At 44.9% G+C, this 22397-nt stretch overlaps 1 protein-coding gene across 7 annotated transcripts in view; it reads right to left on the reverse strand.

The window, feature by feature from the left end:
• The window catches only part of LOC146866151 (uncharacterized), a 1119785-nt gene that overhangs the window by 297303 nt on the left and 800085 nt on the right, over positions 1-22397 (reverse strand). For all 7 annotated transcript variants that reach the window (XM_085634060.1, XM_085634084.1, XM_085634050.1 and 4 more), the window contains one exon: positions 17905-18029. In XM_085634060.1, the coding sequence (XP_085490186.1) occupies positions 17905-18029 (125 nt within the window). The remainder of the gene's footprint in view (positions 1-17904; positions 18030-22397) is intronic.

Raw genomic sequence — 22397 nt, forward strand, 5'->3', positions numbered from 1 at the left:
CTCTCTACTACTCACTCTCTACTACTCATTCTCTACTACTCGCTACTACTCACTCTCTACTACTCACTCGCTACTACTCTCTACTACTCACTCTCTACTACTCTTTACTACTCTCTACTACTACTCACTCTCTACTACTCACTCTCTACTACTCACTCTTTACTACTCACTCGCTACTACTCATTACTACTCACTTTCTCCTACTCACTCTACTATTCGCTCTCTACTACTCTCTACTACTCACTACTACTCTACTACTCTTTACTACTCTCTACTACTCACTCTCTACTACTCACTCTACTACTCTCTACTACTCACTCTACTACTCTCTACTACTCTCTACCACTCACTCTCTACTACTCTCTACTACTCACTCTCAACTACTCTACTACTCTCTCTACTTCTCACTCTCTACTACTCTCTACTACTCACTACTACTCTTTACAACTCTCTACTACTCTCTACTACTCACTCTCTACTACACACTCTCCAGTACTCACTCTCTACTACTCCCTCTCTACTACTCACTCTACTACTCTCTACCACTCACTCTCTACTACTCACTCTCTACTATTCACTCGCTACTATTAACTCTCTACTACTACTTCCTACTACTGTCTCTTTACTACTCACTCTCTGCTACTCGCTCTCTACTACTCTCTACTACTCTTTACTACTCTCTACTACTCTCTACTACTCACTCTCTACTACACACTCTCCAGTACTCACTCTCTACTACTCCCTCTCTACTACTCACTCTACTACTCTCTACCACTCACTCTCTACTACTCCCTCTCTACTACTCCCTCTCTACTACTCACTCTACTACTCACTCTCTACTACTCATCTCTACTACTCACTCTCTACTACTCACTCTCTACTACTCACTCTACTACTCACTCTACTACTCACTCTACTACTCTCTCCACTGCTCTCTACTATTCGCTCTCTACTACTCACTCTCTACTACTCACTCTACTACTCACTCTACTACTCACTCTACTACTCACTCTACTACTCTCTCCACTGCTCTCTACTATTCGCTCTCTACTACTCACTCTCTACTACTCACTCTCTACCACTCACTGCTACTCTACTACTCTACTACTCTTTACTACTCTCTACTACTCACTCTCTACTACTCTCTACTACTCACTCTCTACTACTCTCTCTACTAACTCTCTACTTCTCACTCTCTACTACTCACTCTCTACTACTCTCTACTACTGACTCTCTACTACTCACTCTACTACTCTCTACTCACTCTCTGCTACTCTCTCTACTAGTCTCTACTACTCTCTACTGCGCACTCTCTATTCTCTATTACTCACTCCCTACTCTCTACCTCTCTACCTCTACCTCTCTACCTCTACCTACACGCACACATATGCACATACATGCATATATATTAGGCCTGGGCAAAAATTTCATTCCTTTTGCGGAAATTGCAAAAATTTGGCATTTTCGCGTTCTGCGGAGAGCGCGAAAATGTCAAAATTTCCGGTTTCCGCAGCTTGGCGATAATTTGTTTCTTGCTCGCGCTGTAAAATAATACATTCTCGCGCGCGCGATCGCCTTACCTGAATCCCTGCGTTCGCCGACAAGTTTGCTTGATCCGGTCGCGTTCTCCATGAGATGTTGCATTGTTTTTAGCCATTTGCGCTGTCTCGCGACAGTTCACGCCCGCAGTGACATCATGCGACGCGCGATCACGTCTTTCTTCTCGCGATCAAGCACCGCGAGACAACTCAAAACAAGATGGCCGCGCCCGCAAGCAACCACATGGGTAAGTTGGCGACCCGCAACCATGCAGAAAATCTCGCGAACACGCGGGAAAAAAACTTCCGCATCTTCGCGATATTTCCGCTTGTTTGCGATAATTTTCAACATTTTCGCGATAAAGTGGATTTCGCAAATTCCGCCCACCCCTAATATATATGCATATGTATTTTCATATAACTTCTTTCTAGCAAGATTCCAGATAAACAGGAAACCAGTGATGGACACAGACCCGAGATAGGTGCTTATGAAATATTTATTCTTCCATTGTCGTCAATACGCGTTTCAGCTCTGACGAGCCTTGTTCACTCAACATGGATACATTTTTTTCGTGAATTTAAAGTGACCGTGCATAATAGTCTTACCCCACGTGATCGGTAAATACATAGACATAGACAAAATACTCATACGTTTTTAGATGCGTTGAGCCTGAGTATTACATAGTAAAGCATGAAAAACAAACTTCAAATTGTTCTTGGTTCAATAAAATTCACCAAAGTTGTCAAAATTCAATTGCCATTTTGTCGTACATATTTGTCATTTCATATTTCTTATGAGTGTTATTAAAAACAATTGTTGCTCATAAAATCTCAATCACCCTGGGGAAGAGCAGCAATATGTGCAAATAACCATAATAAAGTGTTGTGAATTTGTGTTAAAATATTGCTAAAAACCGAAACAATTCATGAGTATAGTTATATATTTGAACCTGATAACATGTCCAAAAAATGTTTTGTTTGTTTAAGTTGGGCAAAACATCATAATGATCGTGAACATATATGTAAAATACAATATGTGGGTTGTCAGGAAACATGGTTGCGGAATTTGTAACCTTTTAAAAATAACCATTTAATCTAAAACGGATTATCTTATATTATGAGGTATCCACCAATATGCAACTCTATCATGTGAGTGTTTGTTTGAACATGTGCATATATTGTGCCCAATTTTGAACAATAAATGTAAGATAAGTAAGTTAAAATCCAAGTTCAAATCAGATAGTATACAGGCAAAGTCAGACCGGTTGATATCTCTCATTAGTGGTCGACCAACATGGGTAAGCATATGTATATATGTTTCTGTATATGTATACTTAACATATTATAAACACACCAATATGTTTTTTGATGAGCATATGACTGTACATATAAATAAATAAATATATAAATAGATATATAAATATATTATATTTCATAAAATTTCAGATAAAAGATACATATTGGAAACATAATAATATAGGGTATAATACCCTGTGTGTTTGTATAATGGACTGCCTATGACTGATAAGTTGATTATATTACTACATCTATCAGGCACAAAAGGAATTTGCACATTTAACAATTATAAGCATTTATAAAGATCTTCCGTCACATTAAGGCCGTTAGGGTGCTTAGTGTTTAATTGTATAATGGATCTTGTTTCAAGTTTCCTGAGTTTGTAATCACGGTCTCCACCCCTTCTGCTGGGAGGTACTGCATCTATCACGAAGTAGCTAAGATCTCTGTTGTTTGAATGATGGAAGTTTTTTTAAATGCCTCGCAACAGGATATGTATTATCTTCATTGGTGATGGCGCAGAGGTGTTGTAAAATACGCTTGTGGACCTGGAGTTTGGTGCTCCCAATGTATTTTAGGCCACAGGGGCACATCAATACATAAATAGCAAATTCCGTTTTGCAAGTCAGAAGTTTGGTTATTTTATACTTCTTATTGCAGAATGGGGTGGTATAGGTTACCGTGTTGATTCCATAAGTACAAGCTTTACACGTCTTGCATTTGAAGACACCTTTGTCATGAGTGAGGCAATATGTGACGTCATTAGCAGTGCATTGCGGCCGCGCGAGTTATAGTTAGCTCAACTAACTATAACGGGGGAATTTCAATGGTTTTGTATGAGTGAAATGTCCAACTAACTATAATGCCCCTGAAAACCTAAGGTTTTTGCAGTGAATTTCTAATGCTTTTTAAATGCTAATTCCTAACTATAATGTGCCTGAAACCTATGGTTTTTTCAGTGAATTTCAATGGTATTTTAAATGCTAATTTGTAACTATAACGTGCCTGAAACCTATGGTTTTTTCAGTTGATTTCTAAGGTGTTTTAAATGCTAGTTTTTAACTATGCTTACATTGGTAGGACATGTTAAGAAAGAAGAAAAAACACAGAGAAAGAAGAAAAAGAAATGCAGAAAGAAGCAACAGAAGTCCTCAAAGACGAAGAAAAGTGCAGGAAGAAGGAAGACATGCAGAAAGAACAAACAGAGGAGCATAAAGAGGCGTTGTTGCAAAATCATCCTGTACTCTCAACTTTTTCAGATGGGTACTGGTGGTAACTGACTGACTAACCAGTCCTAGAGCTAGTGCATTGCTAAAGGACACTTAGAATACAGTTAAAACACCTACATACACTAGGGAACACTATGCGTTGGGGTACCCCTGTTATTAGCATGACCTCCTCTGTAAGCCCCTAGTATATAATAGGTCAGGAGGATTAAAACTACCTCTTACAACGTGTCACAGGGCGCCTTTGCACACTGGTGAAGGGAGGTGGGGCGGAGCGGACGTGTGCAAACAAGCCCTGTGGCCCTTTTAATTTGGTAGATAAAGTCCCCTTGAATCCTGAGTGTCCCTTGGGTACAACTAGCCCACCAGGTATCTCCAGTTAGCGCCACAGAGCTGCGTTGCAGAGAGGTGTAATAATGGGCACTAGTTGGCCGCCATGGGCCCTCAGGATTGAAGGGGAATTATTTCCCCAACTTAAAATGCGTCACAGGGCGTGTTTGCACACGTCACATCATGCCCCGTCCCCTCCCTTCATCACTGTGTAAACACGTCCTGTGGCCGTTTTAAGTTGGGAGATTAAGTTCATTTGAATCCGGAGGGTCCCTAGGGTCCAACTAGCCCACTAGGTACCTCCAGTAAGTGCCACAGAGCTGCGTTGCAGAGAGGTGTAAAAAGTGGCAAGGCCTGGCCCACCTCTCTGCAACGCAGCACAGTGGCGCTTACTGGAAGAACCTGGTGGGCTAGTTAGCCCCCAGGGGCCCTCAGGATTGAAGGGGAATTATTCCCCCAACTTAAAACGCGCTATAGGGCTTGTTTGCACACGTCACCTCAGGCCCCGTCCCCTCCCTTCCCACTGTGTAAACACGACCTGTTGCCGTTTTAAGTTGGGAGCTTAAGTCCCCTTGAATCCTGAGCATCCCTAGGTGCAAATTAGCCCACTAGGTACGTCCAGTAAGCGCCATTGCAGAGAGGTGTAAAAAGGGGACCGGCCTGCACCACCTCTCTGCAACGTAGATCAGTGGCACTTACTGGGAGCACCTGGTGGGCTAGTTGGCCCCCAGGGTCCCTCAGGATTGAAGGGGAATTATTTCCCCATTTTAAAACGCGCCACAGGGAGTGTTTGCGCACGTCACCTCAGGCCCCGTCCCTTCCCTTCACCACTGTGTAAACACGTTGCAGAGAGGTGTAAAAAGGGGCGTGTCATCAGAACACCTGTCTGCAACACAGCTCCCTGGTGCATACTGGAGACACCTGTTGGGCTAGTTGGCCCTCAGGGACCCTCAGTATTGAAGGGGAATTAATTCCCCAACTTACAACTCGTCACGGGGCATGTTTGCACAATGGTGAAGGAGTGGGGCGTGGCCTGAGGTGACATGTCTGTTTTTTTAAGAAAGGGGGCTGTGTGGCCCCCCTTCTTTTTCTAATTTATTGGCCCTGGGGACCCCATCCCCCAAGGCCTGCCCCCTATTTTATTTTAAATAAAAAAAATTGGAAGGGGGCCACATGACCCCCCTCCAGAGGCCTTAATCGGCCCCGGGGACCACAATCCCCGGGGCAAAGCCTTTTTTTTAATTTTAATTGTTTTGGAGGGGGGCTGAGTTGCCCCCCCTGCGTTGCCCCCCTCCTCAGGCCACTTATGGCCCCGGGGAACCCCATCCCCCAGTGCCAGCCTTTGTTTTTTTATTTATTTTTTGTTAAAAATAAAATTTTGAGGAGGGGGGCCACCTGGCCCTCCTCCCGGGCCACTTGCAGCCCCAGGGACCCCATCCCCTGGGGCTGGCCTTCTCCGTTGGGGACCGTGGGGGGTCCCCAATCCCCCCACGATCCTGCAGGCTCCCCGCGTCCCTCGGGAGCCGGCATTGCTTTTCTACATGGGGAGCTGCTAAGATGCAGCTCCCCGTGTATAAAAGCAATTTGGTTTGCATTTTGAAAGAGAGAGCAGGTTTCCCTGCTCTCTCTTTCAAAATCGAAACCAAGTTTGCTATGGCAGGGCAGGAGCCGCGAGGCTCCCTCACTGCCATAGCAAACTACAGGGTCCCAGGGTGGGCACCCCGGGACACTGCAGGTGCTGGCCCTGGGGGGTGGCGGTCCCCAGGGCCATCAAGGGCTCAAGGAGGGGGGCCGCGCAGCCCCCCCCAAATTTACAAAGCCCCGGGGGTGGTGGTCCCCGGGGCTACGGGATCCTTAACGGACCCCCAAATTTAAAATACTTAGTGCCCCGGGGAGGTGGCGGTCCCCGGGGCTCCAGCCCCCCCCCCCCCCCCCCACAGGATTATTTAGTTTTTTTTTAAAAAACGGGGGTTGCGGTCCCCGGGGGGGGGACTTGTATGCCCCCCAACATTTAAAATGAAAGCCCTGGGGGTGGCGGTCCCCGGGGCTCTCGGGGCTGTGAGCCCCCCCACATATTTTTTAAAAGCCCCGGGGTAGCGGTCCCCGGGGCTTAGGGGGGCCTTTGAGCCCCCTCACCCATTTCTTTTTGAAGTCCTGGGGGGGTGGCGGTCCCCGGGGCTGTGGAGGGCTCAGGTCCTTGTGGGACCCCCTGAGCAGGCCTAGGGGGTCAGGGTGTTTCTACCCTGCCCCCTTTTCTTGTTTTGTGCATTACTTTTTCTGTTTTCTTGTGCCTCGGTTCTACCGAGACACAAGATGGCTGCCAACACTTCCTGGTTTGGAATGTTGACAGCCAATTACCATAAAGCTCGTGATCGGGAGGGTGTGCGGATCCTGCGCGCCAATAGATATATATGTGTTTTTTCTTTTGATTTTTTCAGCAACTACTGAACGGATTTACACCATTTAACAAAAAGGGTTCTTTCTGAACCAAGAACTACCTCTTTGCCAAATTTGGTGTAATTCCGTTCACCAGCTCGGGCTGTAGCCGTGTCTAAAGTTTCCTATGGGAAATTGCATGGGGAAAACATGTTTTGGGACCCCCCTTTTTTCTAGGCCCCCGCTTGACGAATCACCCCGAAACTTTCAAGATAGGAGCGGACCGGAGCGCCCCACGAGTTTTGAAAATTTAGCAAAGATTCCTCAATCGGCGCCAAAGTTATTGGGAATAGAATGTTGCAAATTTCCTATGGAAAATAGGTCCTAACTATAACTACCTACTGGCGACCACCAGTAGATAATATATATATATATACACATATATATATATACACACATATATGTATACATATATATATGTATTTATTATGCGCAGCGTGCCCCACACTACCCAAGGAATGTGTAGCGTAGGTGGTAACAAAAGGGTTCCGCTATCTCTGAGTTTTTATAACGACTGATCCTGATCTTTTCTACCAGCGTAACCTTTCTCCCCCAGTGTTACTTTTGCAAGGGGACATACGTCACTGGAGAACCTTCCCACTATCCCTAGTAGGGAGAGCCACCCTCTTTAAGATGATAGCTCTCCTTCGGTTCCTTTATATACTGCAAAATGCAACATATCCAGTCCCGTCCAAATACTTCAAGACAATAAAAAGTGAACAAAGAATGCTGCTCTGCGACGGGAAGCCTCCTAGAATAGCATACCAAAAGCTGGTCTGTGGGTAGTACGACGGCGGTATTGCTCTGCCCGATATATGTAAATACTAATGGGGGGCGCAACACGTAGCCATTAACCAGTGTTTACATCGACCTCCAGACGAGCCGGCCTTTACAAATATGTATTAGGAAAAGGGCCTATAATAGAGTGCTTTGCATCTCTCCCCGACATCTCTCCCTCACAGGCCCAACAAAGACCACAGTCCAATTATGGCATGCCATTCAGAAACAGATGGAATGGGACAACAAAATAACAAAGTATAACCCAGTATGGGATACCGAAAGGCTGGACAGCATGAGTATGTTCCACGGTTTCCATAAATGGGACCTAATAGGCATATCCTGCGTGGGCGACCTATGGGTGGGGGAATGACACTGTTTGCAACACTTCAGCAAGAGTTTGAGCTGTCAGACGTAGAGACATTCCGTTGTCTTCAAATAAAACACACCCTACAAGCAGTAATCCATAAGGGGACGACTCCCAGAGTCCTCCCCACTAGAGGACAGAATTCTGACAGACTACATGAACTGTAAGACGGTATCCCTGACTTACCAGAAGTTGGTGAATAACTCCCCTGACCCCCTCCTCATGCTCCGGGAACAGTGGCAAGTTGATGTAGGTGACCTGGATGATAAGGACTGGCAGGAGGCCCTGGTATCCCTGAGAGAAGTTGCCACATCAAGTAAACTCAGACTACTACAACTGAAAATACTACACAGACTGTATTACTCCTGTCTCAGCTTAGCAAAAATGGGTAGGGATGCTGGTCCCACATGCAGAAGGAAGTGTTGTGTAGAGAGAACAAATTATCATATTCTCTGGGATAGCCCTCTTTTACAGCAGTATTGGTCAGCCATAGTTTGCAGCCTGAGCAGAGTCACAGGAGTAGAGATGACCCATGAGACAAAGTGGTGCCTCCTCAATATATGGGACAACATGGACCTTCGTATCAAAGAGCACATCTGGGTAGCGTTGACACTAACAATTGTTAAGTAAAATATAGCACAGAAATGGGGGATACCTGATACACCAAGACTGTTAAATTGGTGTATGGTAGCTGAAAAAACATTGTATGGAAGCAGGAGTTGTCCAGGGAAATGGGAACAGGTCTGGGGCAAATAAAACATTTACTGTGGAGACTTGTGCGGGAACCCGAGGGGGGATTGAGTAGACGCACTAATCGAAGAGGTGGATCTCCAAGAGAGTATGATTAATATGTTGTAGAGAAAAACAAGAAAATGGTACTGTAGTGTTAGCAACTATGATTGTATTTTATGTGTTTGATAAGAGGCAATGGAATTGTGTAAATTACACTGTACCCTGTCAAGTTCAATAAACAGATTCTTTAAAAAAGAAAACAATTTGGCTTTAGACCTCGCCACGGTCCTGAGACTGCCTTACTTTGTGCCATCAAGAAATGCATAGGTTTGTTAACAGTGGTCAGTCAGTGATGCTTTTCCTCCCCGGCATGTCAGCAGCCTCTGACACTGTTATTCACCATACCTTACTCTGTAAGTAAACCTCAGTAGGTGTTGGCAGTCTTGTGTCAAAATGGCTAAAGTCTTACCTACAAGGTGGCTGCCAGGCCTTGGCTCTGCCCCCTTCTGTTCTAGTTTCAGAACAACTCAAAATTGAGTTCCACAGGGCTCTCCACTCACTCCCATTTTGTTTAATGTCTACATTAAACCACTGATCTCGCTTATTAAAAACTATAAGATCAGGGTTATTAATTATGCAGCTGATTCTATCCCTTAACAATCAGTCTAATGTGATCAGAAATTTCAAACCTGCATAATGGACATTTCAAAATGGATGAGTAAATTCACTGAAACTAAATGGGGGTAAAATAGAGCTCCTTTGCTGTTCCTCTGGTAGAGTGCAGGTACCCTTGCTTTCCAACTTTTGCCCACAGTCCGCAGACACTCCTGCTAATGCCTCTGTGAAGGTCCGGAATTTTGGAATAACGCTGGACGAGCATCTGTCACTTGAAAAGTATGTTAATGGATTAGTTGGAGTCTGCTTTGCTCTTCTTCTGAGCCTCAAAAAGCTCTTTTCAATGTTACCTGCCTAGGCCAAATCTTTAATTGCCAGGTGTTTAGTGCTCAGGAGGCTGTACTATTGAAAAGCCTTGCTCATGGGAGCTCCCAATTACTTAATTAACAAATTGGATAGAGTTCAGATTGCTACAGCCAAATTGACATTAAATAGATCATGGAGCTCCTCTGCTTCCAGTGCTCTAAGGGATCTTCACTGGTTCCCATTAAACAGAGGATCCTATCTAAATCACTTTGTATTGTTTTTCAATCAATCAATCAATCAATCAGTGACACTTGTAAAGCGCGCTACATACCCGTAGGGTCTCAAGGCGCTGGGGGGGGGGGGAGGGGGGGGTGCCGCTACTGCTCGAACAGCCAGGTCTTCAGCTTCTTCCTGAAGGAGAGGTGGTCTTGGGTCAGGCGCAGGTCGGTAGGGAGGGAGTTCCAGGTCTTGGCGGCCAGGTAGGAGAAGGACCTTCCTCCTGTAGTCGCTCTTCGGATGCGGGGGACGGCGGCGAGGGCGTGGTTGGCTGAACGGAGGTGGCGTTTGGGAGCGTGGAAGTTGACTCGGCTGTTGAGGTAGCTCGGGCCTTGGTCGTGTAGGGCTTTGTGTGCGTGGGTGAGGAGGCGGAAGGTGATTCTTTTGTTGACGGGGAGCCAGTGAAGGTCTCTCAGATGTCCGGAGATGTGGCTGGTTCGTGGGATGTCGAGGATGAGTCTGGCTGAGGCGTTCTGGATCCGCTGGAGTCTCTTCTGGAGCTTGGCGGTGGTACCGGCGTAGAGGGCGTTGCCGTAGTCCAGTCGGCTGGTGACGAGGGCCTGGGTGACGGTCTTCCTGGTCTCGGTGGGGATCCACCAGAAGATCTTCCGTAGCATGCGTAGGATGTTGAAGCACGCCGAGGAGACGTTGTTGACTTGCCTGGTCATGGAGAGGGAGGAGTCCAGGAGGAAGCCCAGGTTGCGTGCATGGTCTGTCGGTTTGGGTGCGGTGCCCAGGGCGGGAGGCCACCAGGAGTCGTCCCAGGCGGAGGGTGAGGAGCCCAGGATAAGGACCTCCGTCTTGTCCGAGTTCAGTTTCAGGCGGCTGGTCGTCATCCACTCGGCTACCTCTTTCATCCCTTCGTGCAGGTTGGATCTGGCGGCGGCGGGGTCGTTGGTCAGGGAGAGGATCAGTTGGGTGTCGTCGGCGTAGGAGATTATGCTGAGGTTGTGTTTGCGTACGATGGCCGCGAGGGGGCTCATGTAGACGTTGAAGAGGGTGGGGCTCAGAGATGATCCTTGAGGGACGCCGCAGGTGACTTCGGAGGCCTCTGACTTGTACGGTGGTAGGCGGACTCTCTGTGTTCTTCCGTCGAGGAAGGAGATGATCCAGTCCAGCGCCTTGTCCTGGATTCCGATGTTGCTGAGGCGCCGTACTAGGGTGCGGTGGCAGACCGTGTCGAATGCCGCAGAGAGGTCTAGGAGGATGAGGGCCGCTGTTTCTCCATTGTCCATCAGGGCTCGGATGTCATCGGTGGCGGCGATGAGGGCGGTCTCGGTGCTGTGATTGGCTCGGAAGCCGGACTGTGAGGGGTCGAGGGATCCGTTTGTCTCGAGGAAGGCGGCCATCTGCTTGTTGACGGTCTTCTCGATGACTTTGGCTGGAAACGGGAGGAGCGAGATGGGGCGGTAATTCTTGAGGTCGGTGGGGTCCGCTGTAGGTTTCTTTAGTAGGGCGCTGAGTTCGGCGTGCTTCCAGCTCTCAGGGAAGATGGTGGTGTCGAAGGAAGTGTTGATGATGTCTCGCAGGTGGGGTGCGATGACAGCGTCGGCCTTGTTGAAGACGTGGTGAGGGCAGGGGTCGGTCGGTGATCCGGAGTGGATGGAGTTCATCGTGCGGATGGTGTCTTCGGTGCTGATCGGGGTCCAGGCGTGGAGGGTGGTGGTGGGGGGTGGTTGTTCGGTCATGGTGTGCGTTGGTTGGTTGTTGAAGCTGTTATGTATGTCCGCGATCTTGTTGTGAAAGTATGAAGCGAGGGAGTTGCAGAGGTCTTGCGATGGGGTGATGTCGTTGTTTCCTGCGCTGGGGTTGGAAAGCTCTTTCACGATGTTGAAGAGTTCCTTGCAGTTGTGTGCGTTGTTGTCCAACCGGTCTTTGAATGCTGTTTTCTTGGCGGCGCGGATCAGCTGGTGGTGTTTCCGGGTGGCAAGTTTGAAGGAGGTCCTGTTGTCTGGTGTCGGTTCCCTTCTCCAGACTTTCTCGAGGGCTCGGCAGTTCTTCTTGGAGCTCTTGAGTTCGTCGGTGAACCATGGGGCCTTCTTGCTGCCGGGTCTGCTAGGCGGGGTCCTCAGTGGGGCGAGTTCGTCCGCGCAGTTGCTGATCCACTTCGTGAGGTTGTCGGCGGCTTGGCTGGGGTTCGCTGAGCTGGCAGGAGGGTGCTGGTTCAGGGAGGTGGCGAGCTGGTCTGCTGTGATCTTGTTCCAGCTTCTGCGGGCTGCCTGTTGCTGGTGTTGGTGGGTCGTCGTTCTCTTGAAGGTGAAGTGGACGCAGCTGTGGTCCGTCCATTGAAGCTCTGTGGCATGGCTGAAGTCTATGTCTGTGCTGGATGAAAAGACTGCGTCGAGTGTGTGTCCGGCGAGGTGGGTGGGGGTGGACACCAGTTGCTTGAGTCCCAGGTTGGCGAGGTTGTCGAGCAGGGTGCTGGTGTTGCGGTCGTTGTTGTTCTCCAGATGGAAGTTGAGGTCTCCCAGGAGGATGTAGTCGGCGGAGGGGAGGGCATGCGGGCTGACGAAGTCGGCGATGTCCTCGCTGAATTGTGTGCGTGGTCCAGGGGGTCGGTAGATCAGGGTGCCTCTGAGGGTGGTGTTCGGGTTGGTGTGGATCTGGAAATGCAGGTGTTCGGCGCTGGTCAGGGTGTTGTCGGTGCTGGTCGTGAGACGGATGGTGTTCCTGTGGATGATGGCGATGCCTCCTCCCATCTGGTTGGCGTTTCGGTCCCTCCGGACGACCTTGTAGCCCTCTGGGATAGCGATGGCGATGTCGGGAGCTGAAGAGGCGTTCATCCAGGTCTCCGTGAGGAAGGCGACGTCAGGGGCTGTGGCGTCTAGAAGGTTCCAGTCAGGGGCTGTGGCGTCTAGAAGGTTCTTAAAGCCCTTTAGAGTAAGGTTCCAAAACCCTTGCAGATCAAACTGAGGAAACGCACTCCAGGAAGGCTGCTATGTTCCGCTACAATTAATCATGTTCAAGAACATGGATTCAGTAGGGTGCGTCAAGAAGGGCGTGCTTTTTCAATTAAAGCCACGCAGACATGGAATAAGCTACCAGCTCAATTAAGTTCCCAGACTGATCTGTATAAGTTTAGGAAAGCCCTAAATAATACTGACCAGGACAACAGCTGCTCCTTCTGCATTGCTGCTCCTCTTTTTCTCCTCTATCTTTTGACGGGACTGTAGCATTATTAGCGCCAGGAAACCAGTCTGGTCACAGTGCACTTTATAAATATGCCATACAATACAATGCTGGGTCTGCCAGCTCACTGAATGGTGCCAGCACATTCACCGCTGCATGCGTGCTCGTGTCATCACCCGCTGCAGCCCCCTGTGCGCCCTGACCCACCCACTGATCTCTAGCCACTTGAGCATCTACACTCTGATCTGGGCCGCGGAGGTTAACTCAGCAGGCAGTAAGTTGCTGGGCAAACTGCCACTTGACTGTGCCTGGGGACCCCGGTGATTGGACCCTTTTCAGTGTTCAACCATGATAAGAGACAGAAACAGACCCCACTTGGTCGTACAGCTTACCTGCAATGCACCCAGCTTCTTCCTTTATTACAATGTATTGTCTCTTGGGTTGTACTTTAACTCTTGTATTTGTTTTTTTGTTTTCTCTGTTACTGCCCATATATCCACCCCTGGAGCTGGGTTCCTTCACTCAGGCAGGTGGCCCCACAGCCCCACGTTCGGGTCCTCCTTACCTTTTGTCAGGCCTCCTAGGCAGCATTAGTGTCCTTGTGCCACCACACACTGTACTGCACCGATCACTGCAGCCTACAGATTCTCTCACCAGGTGAATTCCCCGCCATTTTTGCCACCTCAACCTAGGTTCACAGAAACTCCTTAGGAGTGTGGAGTCTCAGTCACTTGTTGACCGCTGCTCTGTTCCAATGCAGACTCTTGACCTCCATCGTCACTAATGTGCTCAGGCCGTCTATTGGCAATAGGGCCTGACCCCCAAAGACATACAACAGCCCACACGTGTATCTACTTTGGGACTGACCTCAAGTAGGCAGATTGCCCTTTATTGGCTTGGCCACACATGGCCGAACCAGTGCGTGCTAATTTACTCGAGCTATAGAGTCCCTGTGGCTCAGTACATCGGGCAATGAAACGCTATTAAGTAAATACTGCCAGCTTTAACAGCAAGGCTGGACTAGCCCTACCTGGCAATAGGTGTTTCTCTAGGAGGCCAGCAGGGTGGGAGGCTGGTTTTGTTACTTGGGGCCAGTTTTGTAGCAGTGCTGCAATATCGATCCCCAGTAATAAAATAAGCAGGACTGTCCAACATAATGACTCACTTCTCACTCAAAGCAGAGTTCCTTGTATAGCCAGCAGTTTTCAGGCAACAATAAAAGTATCACGATTGATATCTCTGGTGGTTTATCATCCTGCTGGTGAGAGATCGGAGTTTTGTCTATTGGTAGTTTTGACTCATCTAATCTAGCGCAGAGGTGTATTTAATGTATATAGCTCAGTGGGTTACTGCTTTTGTCACAGAAATCCTTTAGTTGCTTGCAATTCATAACTTACAATTGTAATAAATCTAGCACAGTGAGCTATGAACTGCCATTAAAGAGCTGCATGCACACTGCATGGTACAGGTTCGAAAGCTATGTTTTTTTCCCTAGTATTTAATTATCCTAATGTTGCTAAAATGGATTTGTTCGGGTATAAATACATTATTATTAGTAAATCCAACTACTGCGATGCAAATTGAACAGTGGCACAGCTGAGGCAGACGGCGAGCGCAAGGTAAGTTTTCTCTCCCTCGATGTCCTCTGTCGCCTCCCCTCACTTGTCCACCCGTCGTCCTCTGTCGCCACCCCGCTCATTGTCGTCTGTCAACACCCCCATCTGCTATTACCTCCACCAGAAATCCCTGGGCAGGAAACTCTGGGATCCCCCCCGGGAGCAAAAGCGCTAGCTACGCCACTGGTTTTGAATCCCGAGTTTGTGCTTCTCCCGACCAAGCACTCATAAAAAATGCCTACCAGTGTGGATGACATGTAAATCCTACACCTTATATTCCCTGTTGTCATATGTAACATTTTCTAAACACTGATTTACACATGTATGATACACTGTCTCTCCATGTGTGCTTGATGTAAAGTGCTCTGAATCCTACAATGGTATGAGAGGTGCTATAAAACAAATGAAATACATGTGAGAAGGACTATGGAAATATGAGGGGCACTGCTGGAGGGTGATAGTGAGGGAATCATTGAAGGGCCCCAACAAGTTGCCGTGTCTTGGTGCACTGTAAGGCCATCTTTTACTGTGTTCTGAAAGCTAATACAATTGGATTTATAATAGAAATGTTTTGCAATGTTCTTAGGGAGAGAACCCTGCCCCTCTTTGTAGTGGAGAGCCCTCTTTGTAGTGGTCAGGCTCTCTTGCTGTACTCCCTATGCACTGTATGGGGCTGGTCTGACAATATTTGTCAAGGCTGATTTGGGTTCCCAGTTCGGCCATGTTTAACAGCTTTACATTGCCCACGACAAGCAGCCTACATGATTCATTTTGAAAAATAAATTTGTATTTAGTAGGTTAACGTCCAAGGCTGTGATAAAATATGAAATACTGGGGGAAAGAGAAAGCTGGAAGCCAACATTGTGAACAACGGAGGTGTGCCCGCTCCCCTCTCCATTCCTACCAAGATCAATGAGAGAAACAGAAGTTGCACCATCCAAAAATAAAGCTAAATTCAATTCAAACATTTTCTGCAATAGTGCAAACCTTCATTGAGGGAAATACACCCACCCCCCTTTTACTTGATTAACGCATACTTTCAGTTTTGTTTCACAAGGTAACAATCTGAATGTTACTTTTGATGCCAAATAGGAGCAGGTCCCTGAAACTGCTCTATAAACTGCCTCACATCTTCTCAGTGACTACCCAGCAGCATTGAAAATTGATTTAAATACAATGAAGAAATATGTGAAGTTTTCTAATGTATATCCTGAACATGCAGGCCACGTTTATCGTTTTAATTTAATTTGTTTCGTGAGTGACACCCCTAAGGATAGTACCTTGGATTCAAATCAGAAGTCTTAAAAAGGCATAGGCATTCCCTCCAAGCCCGCACAATTGTGTGCCATCCAATGAGGGCAGGAGTAACCATTTCCTCTCTTCCGCTCCCTCGTGCATAATGCTGTTACTGGTGGTGGGCATGATGTGAAGAGAGCAAAGGACGGGTGGAAAACGGCCAATCACTGCATGACTTCAAAATAGAGCCACACAGCGATTGGCTATGCCCTGTCAGCCTCCCACGCCCTTGCCGCTTCTTCTGTGCAGGAACTACAGGCCTACTCCTATCTCCTCCTTCTACTCCTGAGCCAATCCAGACGCTGCTCCCTCGCTGTTTATGTAAGTAAACAGCATAACAGCAGCGCCTAGATTGACTTGGGCAGGCAAACCGATGTTAAGCAGGTAGGGAGAGGCCTCAAGTGTGCATGTCAGGCTGTACGGAAAAAGGCACCTTTCCAACCAGACATGCGCACTTCATTTCAAGTGTCTGCTTCCCCGCCCACGCTGTCACAGAATGGCATCAGTGGTTGAAAAAAAGAGCACAGTAGTTGCGGTGTAGTGTAGTTCCTATATCCCTGATAGGCTCTGCGCATTGGAATAATATACACTATAGTTTTGACATAGGACTGAGGTCAGTATGTCTCTATCGAGTACAATAAACTTAATTACTTGTGTGTGTCAGCTAACTCAGAGGTCACTAGAAACTTCTCGAATAAACAGGAAGGGATTAGTTTCTGACAACGCATAAACATGACAACTTTGTTTCCCTTAGAGTTGGAACAACCTCAGAACCGTGGAAACAATAGATAACAGTTTCACTCAGTTAATCGTGCATGCTTCGTTTCTACAGAGTTGCATAGAAATAGAGAGACGGACGTTTCAATAAAAAGGGTTTATTTCTCATGCAAGACATATGAACTGCTACAATCGTAAGACAGGCTGCAAAGTACAATACGTACAGAGTTCGCAGTAAGATAAAATAATACTGCAATAGCATGGTTTGTACCTATGACATATATTAATTAAAATACATACATAAATAATAATCATCTGATGCTTCTAAATTGTTCTACCCCAGGGTACCTAACCTAAGTGTAGTACGAGGTAAGAAGAAGGTGCTGTTTTCTAAAGTATAGCTAGCTATAGTTTAGTTTTTCCAAGAGTTGCCAAAAGTTTCTCTAAGTTCTAGTTTCCTCCATACCTTAGAATGTGCGAGGTTGGAATCTCTTTCCGGGACTCGATAGCTAATACCCCGCAAGGGGAGTTAGAAACATGCATTTCTGTTGTCTCATAGCGCTGGGGCACTGCGTGCTGCCTAGCACCAATGCAGGCAGCCTTGCACTGTGGTAGGATTGCTTTCGCTTGCCTCCACAAAAACTATACTTTGAGGCATATCTCTCTTTCTATGTGTGCTGCAAAGTAAAGAGGAGCAATAAAGATATTTCTCCTCGTCGTGCCTGCTTCAGTAAGGCATAGCTTTTTGACGCATTCCCAGATATACAAGCTTTAATAAATCTGGGAATGCGTCAAAATCTTAGGGCGGATGCATGGAAACGCCCATGCTCCACTCATGAAATGCATTCCCAACTCAAAGTAATGCAAGGCGGCACCATCGGCTGCATTGCATTATTTTGTTTTTACTAAACCACACCATGTGGCTTTGCATGACTTAGTAAATGGCAAAACATGATTTTGCATTAGGGCTGCACCACAAAAGTGACACAACCCCGATGCAAAATCATAGTAAAACTGCCCCTAAGTTTTGTTCCAGAAACTGGATTTAACTTTGCGCTGAGCTTATTTGCTAGAGTGTAGAGTATATTTCTGAGGATGTCACTGGGCCTGACCTATAACTATGGAGAATTCATCAAATGCAACATGTCCTGCTGATGACATCATCGTGTGTAAAATATTGTCTTCACAGGGGAAAAATATTTGGAAAGACCACTCAGCCAATATATAATGTATTTTTTTTGCCTTACCTCTATCCGTAGTTCATTTTTTTGGTAACACAGCTGTACCCATGCATTTTCGCTCCGAAAAAGTAAAGCAGCTGCCGTTTTGTCATCTTCGAATTTTGAAAAGGCTGCAGCTGCCACTGCATCAACTGAAATAAAAGATGTAGCAATTTGAAAACTTTACATAATGATAAATGCATGTGATTTTACCTAAAATAATTATATAAGAATCAAAAATGCATGTTATGCTGGCATACCCGATTTATTTTCAGACCCTAATTTAATTATGCTCTATTACGAAGGTGGCTGATATTTTTTAAATACTTCTAGCAATAAAAAACAGAGAACACGCTAGCACTGACGTCAATACCATTCTCATAACAATGCTGTGATATCAGAGAATGCATCATAATATATATCTGTTTTTTCTGCGAGTACAATGCCAACCACGTTGCTATTTTTCACAAAAACTCTCACTCCTCTCTGAGGCGTATGAATTGTTCTAGTGCTAGTAATTGCACAACTACTACTATTAGGGGATCAGTAATTTTGGGCAGTGGGCTGGCTATACATTTCAGTTTGCCTCTACTAAATGGGATTAACATTTACCACAGACATTGGTGTTTCAGTTTCCCGCACAGATTCCCACATGTACTTTGCACCTTCCAGGGCAGTTTTATGTGATATATTATGTTGAGTTATATCTGACGACTATGTCCTTGGTAAATCCAGAGGACGCTGTAATACCCTTTAATTTCCTTCTCCATCCAATCGGGAATACTAAGGGTCTTAAAATGAGTGCCTTTTCAATGCGCTCCTCCAAAGGTGTGAAAAACACTTTTCATAGCAGCAACATGTAAACTGTGTAGCTATGTGCTATGTGCATGCGCATATTTCTTTAGGGCATTGACTTATATGCCTCAGGAGGTGGGGGATCAGCGGTTGGATAGTATCTACCAGAAATAGTGTTGCCAAAGATAAGCAACTTATTCGACAAGCTATCCTTTCTATATTTCTCTGTATATATGTATGTATTTTGAATTTTGTATGTCTACATACATTCATATAAGTACTAAGAAATATATATAATTGGTATGCAAAATGTCATATAATACACACACATACGCATATAAAATCAATGATGTAATTTCAGATGTTGCACTGATGTTATCAGTGCTGTCAAGTAATATGTCACAAGTGGTATAATATGAGGTGTATTTAGCAGTGCATGAAGAAGTTGCGGTTTATACTCATTTCAGAGCGCGAGTTGTGGTTAATTGAGAAAACTATAACTGCTGAATTTACATTTTGTTACATCTGTATACTAACTGTACACATTCAGCAGTTAGGAAAGCAATAATTTAGCAAATTTTTTATAATTCTGAAATGTGATGGAAGCAAAGATTTTAATAGGATCAACACACTTTACTTTGTGATGCACAAATTATAAATATTCACTTAAACCTGATTTCCAGACATTACCATTTATGTGAAATATAGTTTTATTAGTAAAACTGAATGCTTGTGCAAATTTAGTGGCTATTTATTGGAAAATGTGCGGTTTGTAAATGACACTACCAAATGATGCTTTAGTTGCATTAAAAAATTGCCACCTCATATCCAATAAAGCTAGATGGGTCGTGAGAGATTGTCATTTTAAAAATTGGTTTGTGGTTTTTAAATGTATGGGACACACTGCACCAGAGTAAATTCATTAGATTTCAAGGGAACAAACTTAACCACCTTAACTTTAACTAATCCGTTTAAGAAAAGGAAGCACATATTACTAATCATTAACCTCGAAACCTCGGGTTCGGCAGTAGCGTGCTACGTGCTGCAAAGCGCTTCAAAATCTGCTGAGAAATAGTAAGTGCTGGATAAACAAATCACAGTATCTGATTATGTCTCTGGTGTGTGTGTTTGAGTAAGTTTGTTCCAATGTGTAGGCATGGCTTGGTGCCGTTTCAAGATGGCCACAGCTTAAGAAGCTCTGCAGCGGTCACGGAGAGGAATCAGTCCGGCTCCCGGAAAACTGGAACGAAACGTAGTGTGCCTGGCAGGATGAGCTATGGGAACCTCTTCTCTTTAGACAGGATTGTTTTTCCGACTGTGGCCATAGACTTTTTTCCTCAAACAAGGCGGGTGCGCTAACAGAGAGGTTGGCCTGCCATTTTGAGCTTAATTTTTGTTTCCAGTATCTTGCAATAGACTGTTATACAATTCAGCTATGTAAATTGTTTCTTTGTTAATTTTACGACTCTCCATTATTTTACCCTCATTGAAGAGTTACGTTTTTATATTCATTACCTTGCAAACAGATCGACTTTAATCTCAGTGCTGAACATTTTTTCCTTTATGTAAATAAAATACTGCTGGTGCTTCAAAATACACCCTAAGTACAAAGCAATGTTTTCCTTGTCTGTCAGCTTTATGATGCTCTTCATCATTTTCTCCTCATTGTTAAGTTCAATTTTTGCTTTCATTACCTTGCAAACAGACTGCCTTTAAACTCAGAGCTATACAGCTTTCCTTTATTTCAAAAACACTTCTGGTGCTTCAAAATACACCCAAGTACAACGCAATGTTTTCCTTGTCAACTTTGTGACTCTCTTCATCACTTTTTCATCATTGCTTTGGGTGCATCGATTGCAGGGTCTGTCTACGTTTTTCCTGTAGTGTCGCCTTGATAGTTTGTTGCCCCTTGCCTTATGGGAAGAACCAGAGGATTGAGACTCCTTCCACCTAAAACAGTTACATCCTCATATACCTTCTCCATACACACTGTCAATGTATTTTCTGTGCTTGCAAATAATATGAAGGGCAGTAGTCAGAAAGCTTTGTTTTTCACTGCATCATCGAGTGAAAACATCACAGCTAGTCTTAAAATGGCTTCCAAGCAAAACTCGAGTACTTCACAAGCTACTAAATGAGTTAAAAAAGACCCTCTGTCTCCCATCAAACCATTCATGGGTATCTCAATGGATCTCTTGCTTGAGGAAATCCGAGCTCTAAAAGCCCATATGGAAGACACCAATAATAGAGTGCAAATTTTAAATGATAACTGGTTACTTATAACAGGGTCACTCATGTGGAGCAAAGAGTGAGTGACTTTTCAAAATCTAAAATCTGAAGTGTTACAGCTGAGAAAGTATGCTGAAGACATAGAAAATTGGAGTACAAGGAACAACCTTTGTATTTATGTTTGGACAGAAGGGGTGAAAGGCACTGACCCTATTTTATTCTTTCAGTCACTTTTCCTTAAGATCTTGGACCTTCATTTTGATAAGGACACGGAGGACAGGAGGAAATAATTCCTAGACATACAACCAGCCCTCTGTTCCTTGAATGCAAGATTTGGACTTTTCCATTCATGTCTGTTTAAAGTACTTCATAAGAACAAAACTACGACGTATGAAGATCTCGTGTTATTGCAACGTTTTATTAATAATTGTAGAGGAGAAGTGATGGATGCTTCAAAAACTTCTTCTATTTGGCTTTCATTGTTCAATGGCGTTACTTTGTGATAACTCTTGTGTTAATTTAGATAGATGTTATTGTTTATGCAATATATCCATATGTTCCCTTCCTCATTGTGTATACTGTTCCAGCTAATCTTTTATTTTTATCCTCTCATTTCAGGTACTGCTTCATATATACCCTGAAGATTATGTCACAATTGTTTTATATGGTCTGATTTTCCCCTTGTCAACTGCGTTGAGGTTCCATTCGTGTCATTTCCCTTATGTGGTGTCACCACCTTCAACTGTTTTTTATTGTCTATGTTTTCTGTTTCTATCCTTTCTTTATTCCTTTTTCATCTCTCTTTGCTTTTTTTTTCTTTTCCCTACTTATTCTATAATTGTACCATCTTTTCCTTTTATACTCTTTGGCCTTCTTATCTCGTTGCTTATACATTCCCTTCTTTTGTCATTCAGTTTCAATAAAAAATTAGAGCACTCTTAGTTTACATCTAAATCCAAGTCATATTTAGAAGAATTGATTAAAGCTAAACTACAATTCAACAAAATCTCTACGGAAAATGCTGCTTCTTACCTTCTCAAACAGAATACCATCATCTCCTTCATAACTTCATTCACACACACACTATCTCCCACCTCCTCCACTTTATCTCCGCCTGCACTCCTATTCACCAGACAAAGTTCAACCTTCTTTTTTTGCTTCATTCTCTATCTAGGATGCAAAAGTGACCTTTTAAATTCTTTGTACTCCTTCAATTGCTCATCTACAATCTTACCTTCTACCACATTTCTCACAAGCTTCATTCCTCATTCATAATATTAATTAATAAACTCTTTTACATCACTATTAAGACTACACAGATGCTCCCCATTAGCTTATTTAGTATCATGCTTAGTTTGTATAATAATTCTCATATACTCACCATACAAATGAATTGGTATATACTCAATTGAGATAAAAAAATCAGTCAGGTAAGGTAAATTGGTCTGTTGTTTGACTGTGGTATGAGCTCTGGTCGAGTAAGAGCCACAATATCT

This window comes from Triturus cristatus, chromosome 2_1 (assembly GCF_964204655.1).
Source record: "Triturus cristatus chromosome 2_1, aTriCri1.1, whole genome shotgun sequence".
Lineage (NCBI taxonomy): Eukaryota > Metazoa > Chordata > Amphibia > Caudata > Salamandridae > Triturus > Triturus cristatus.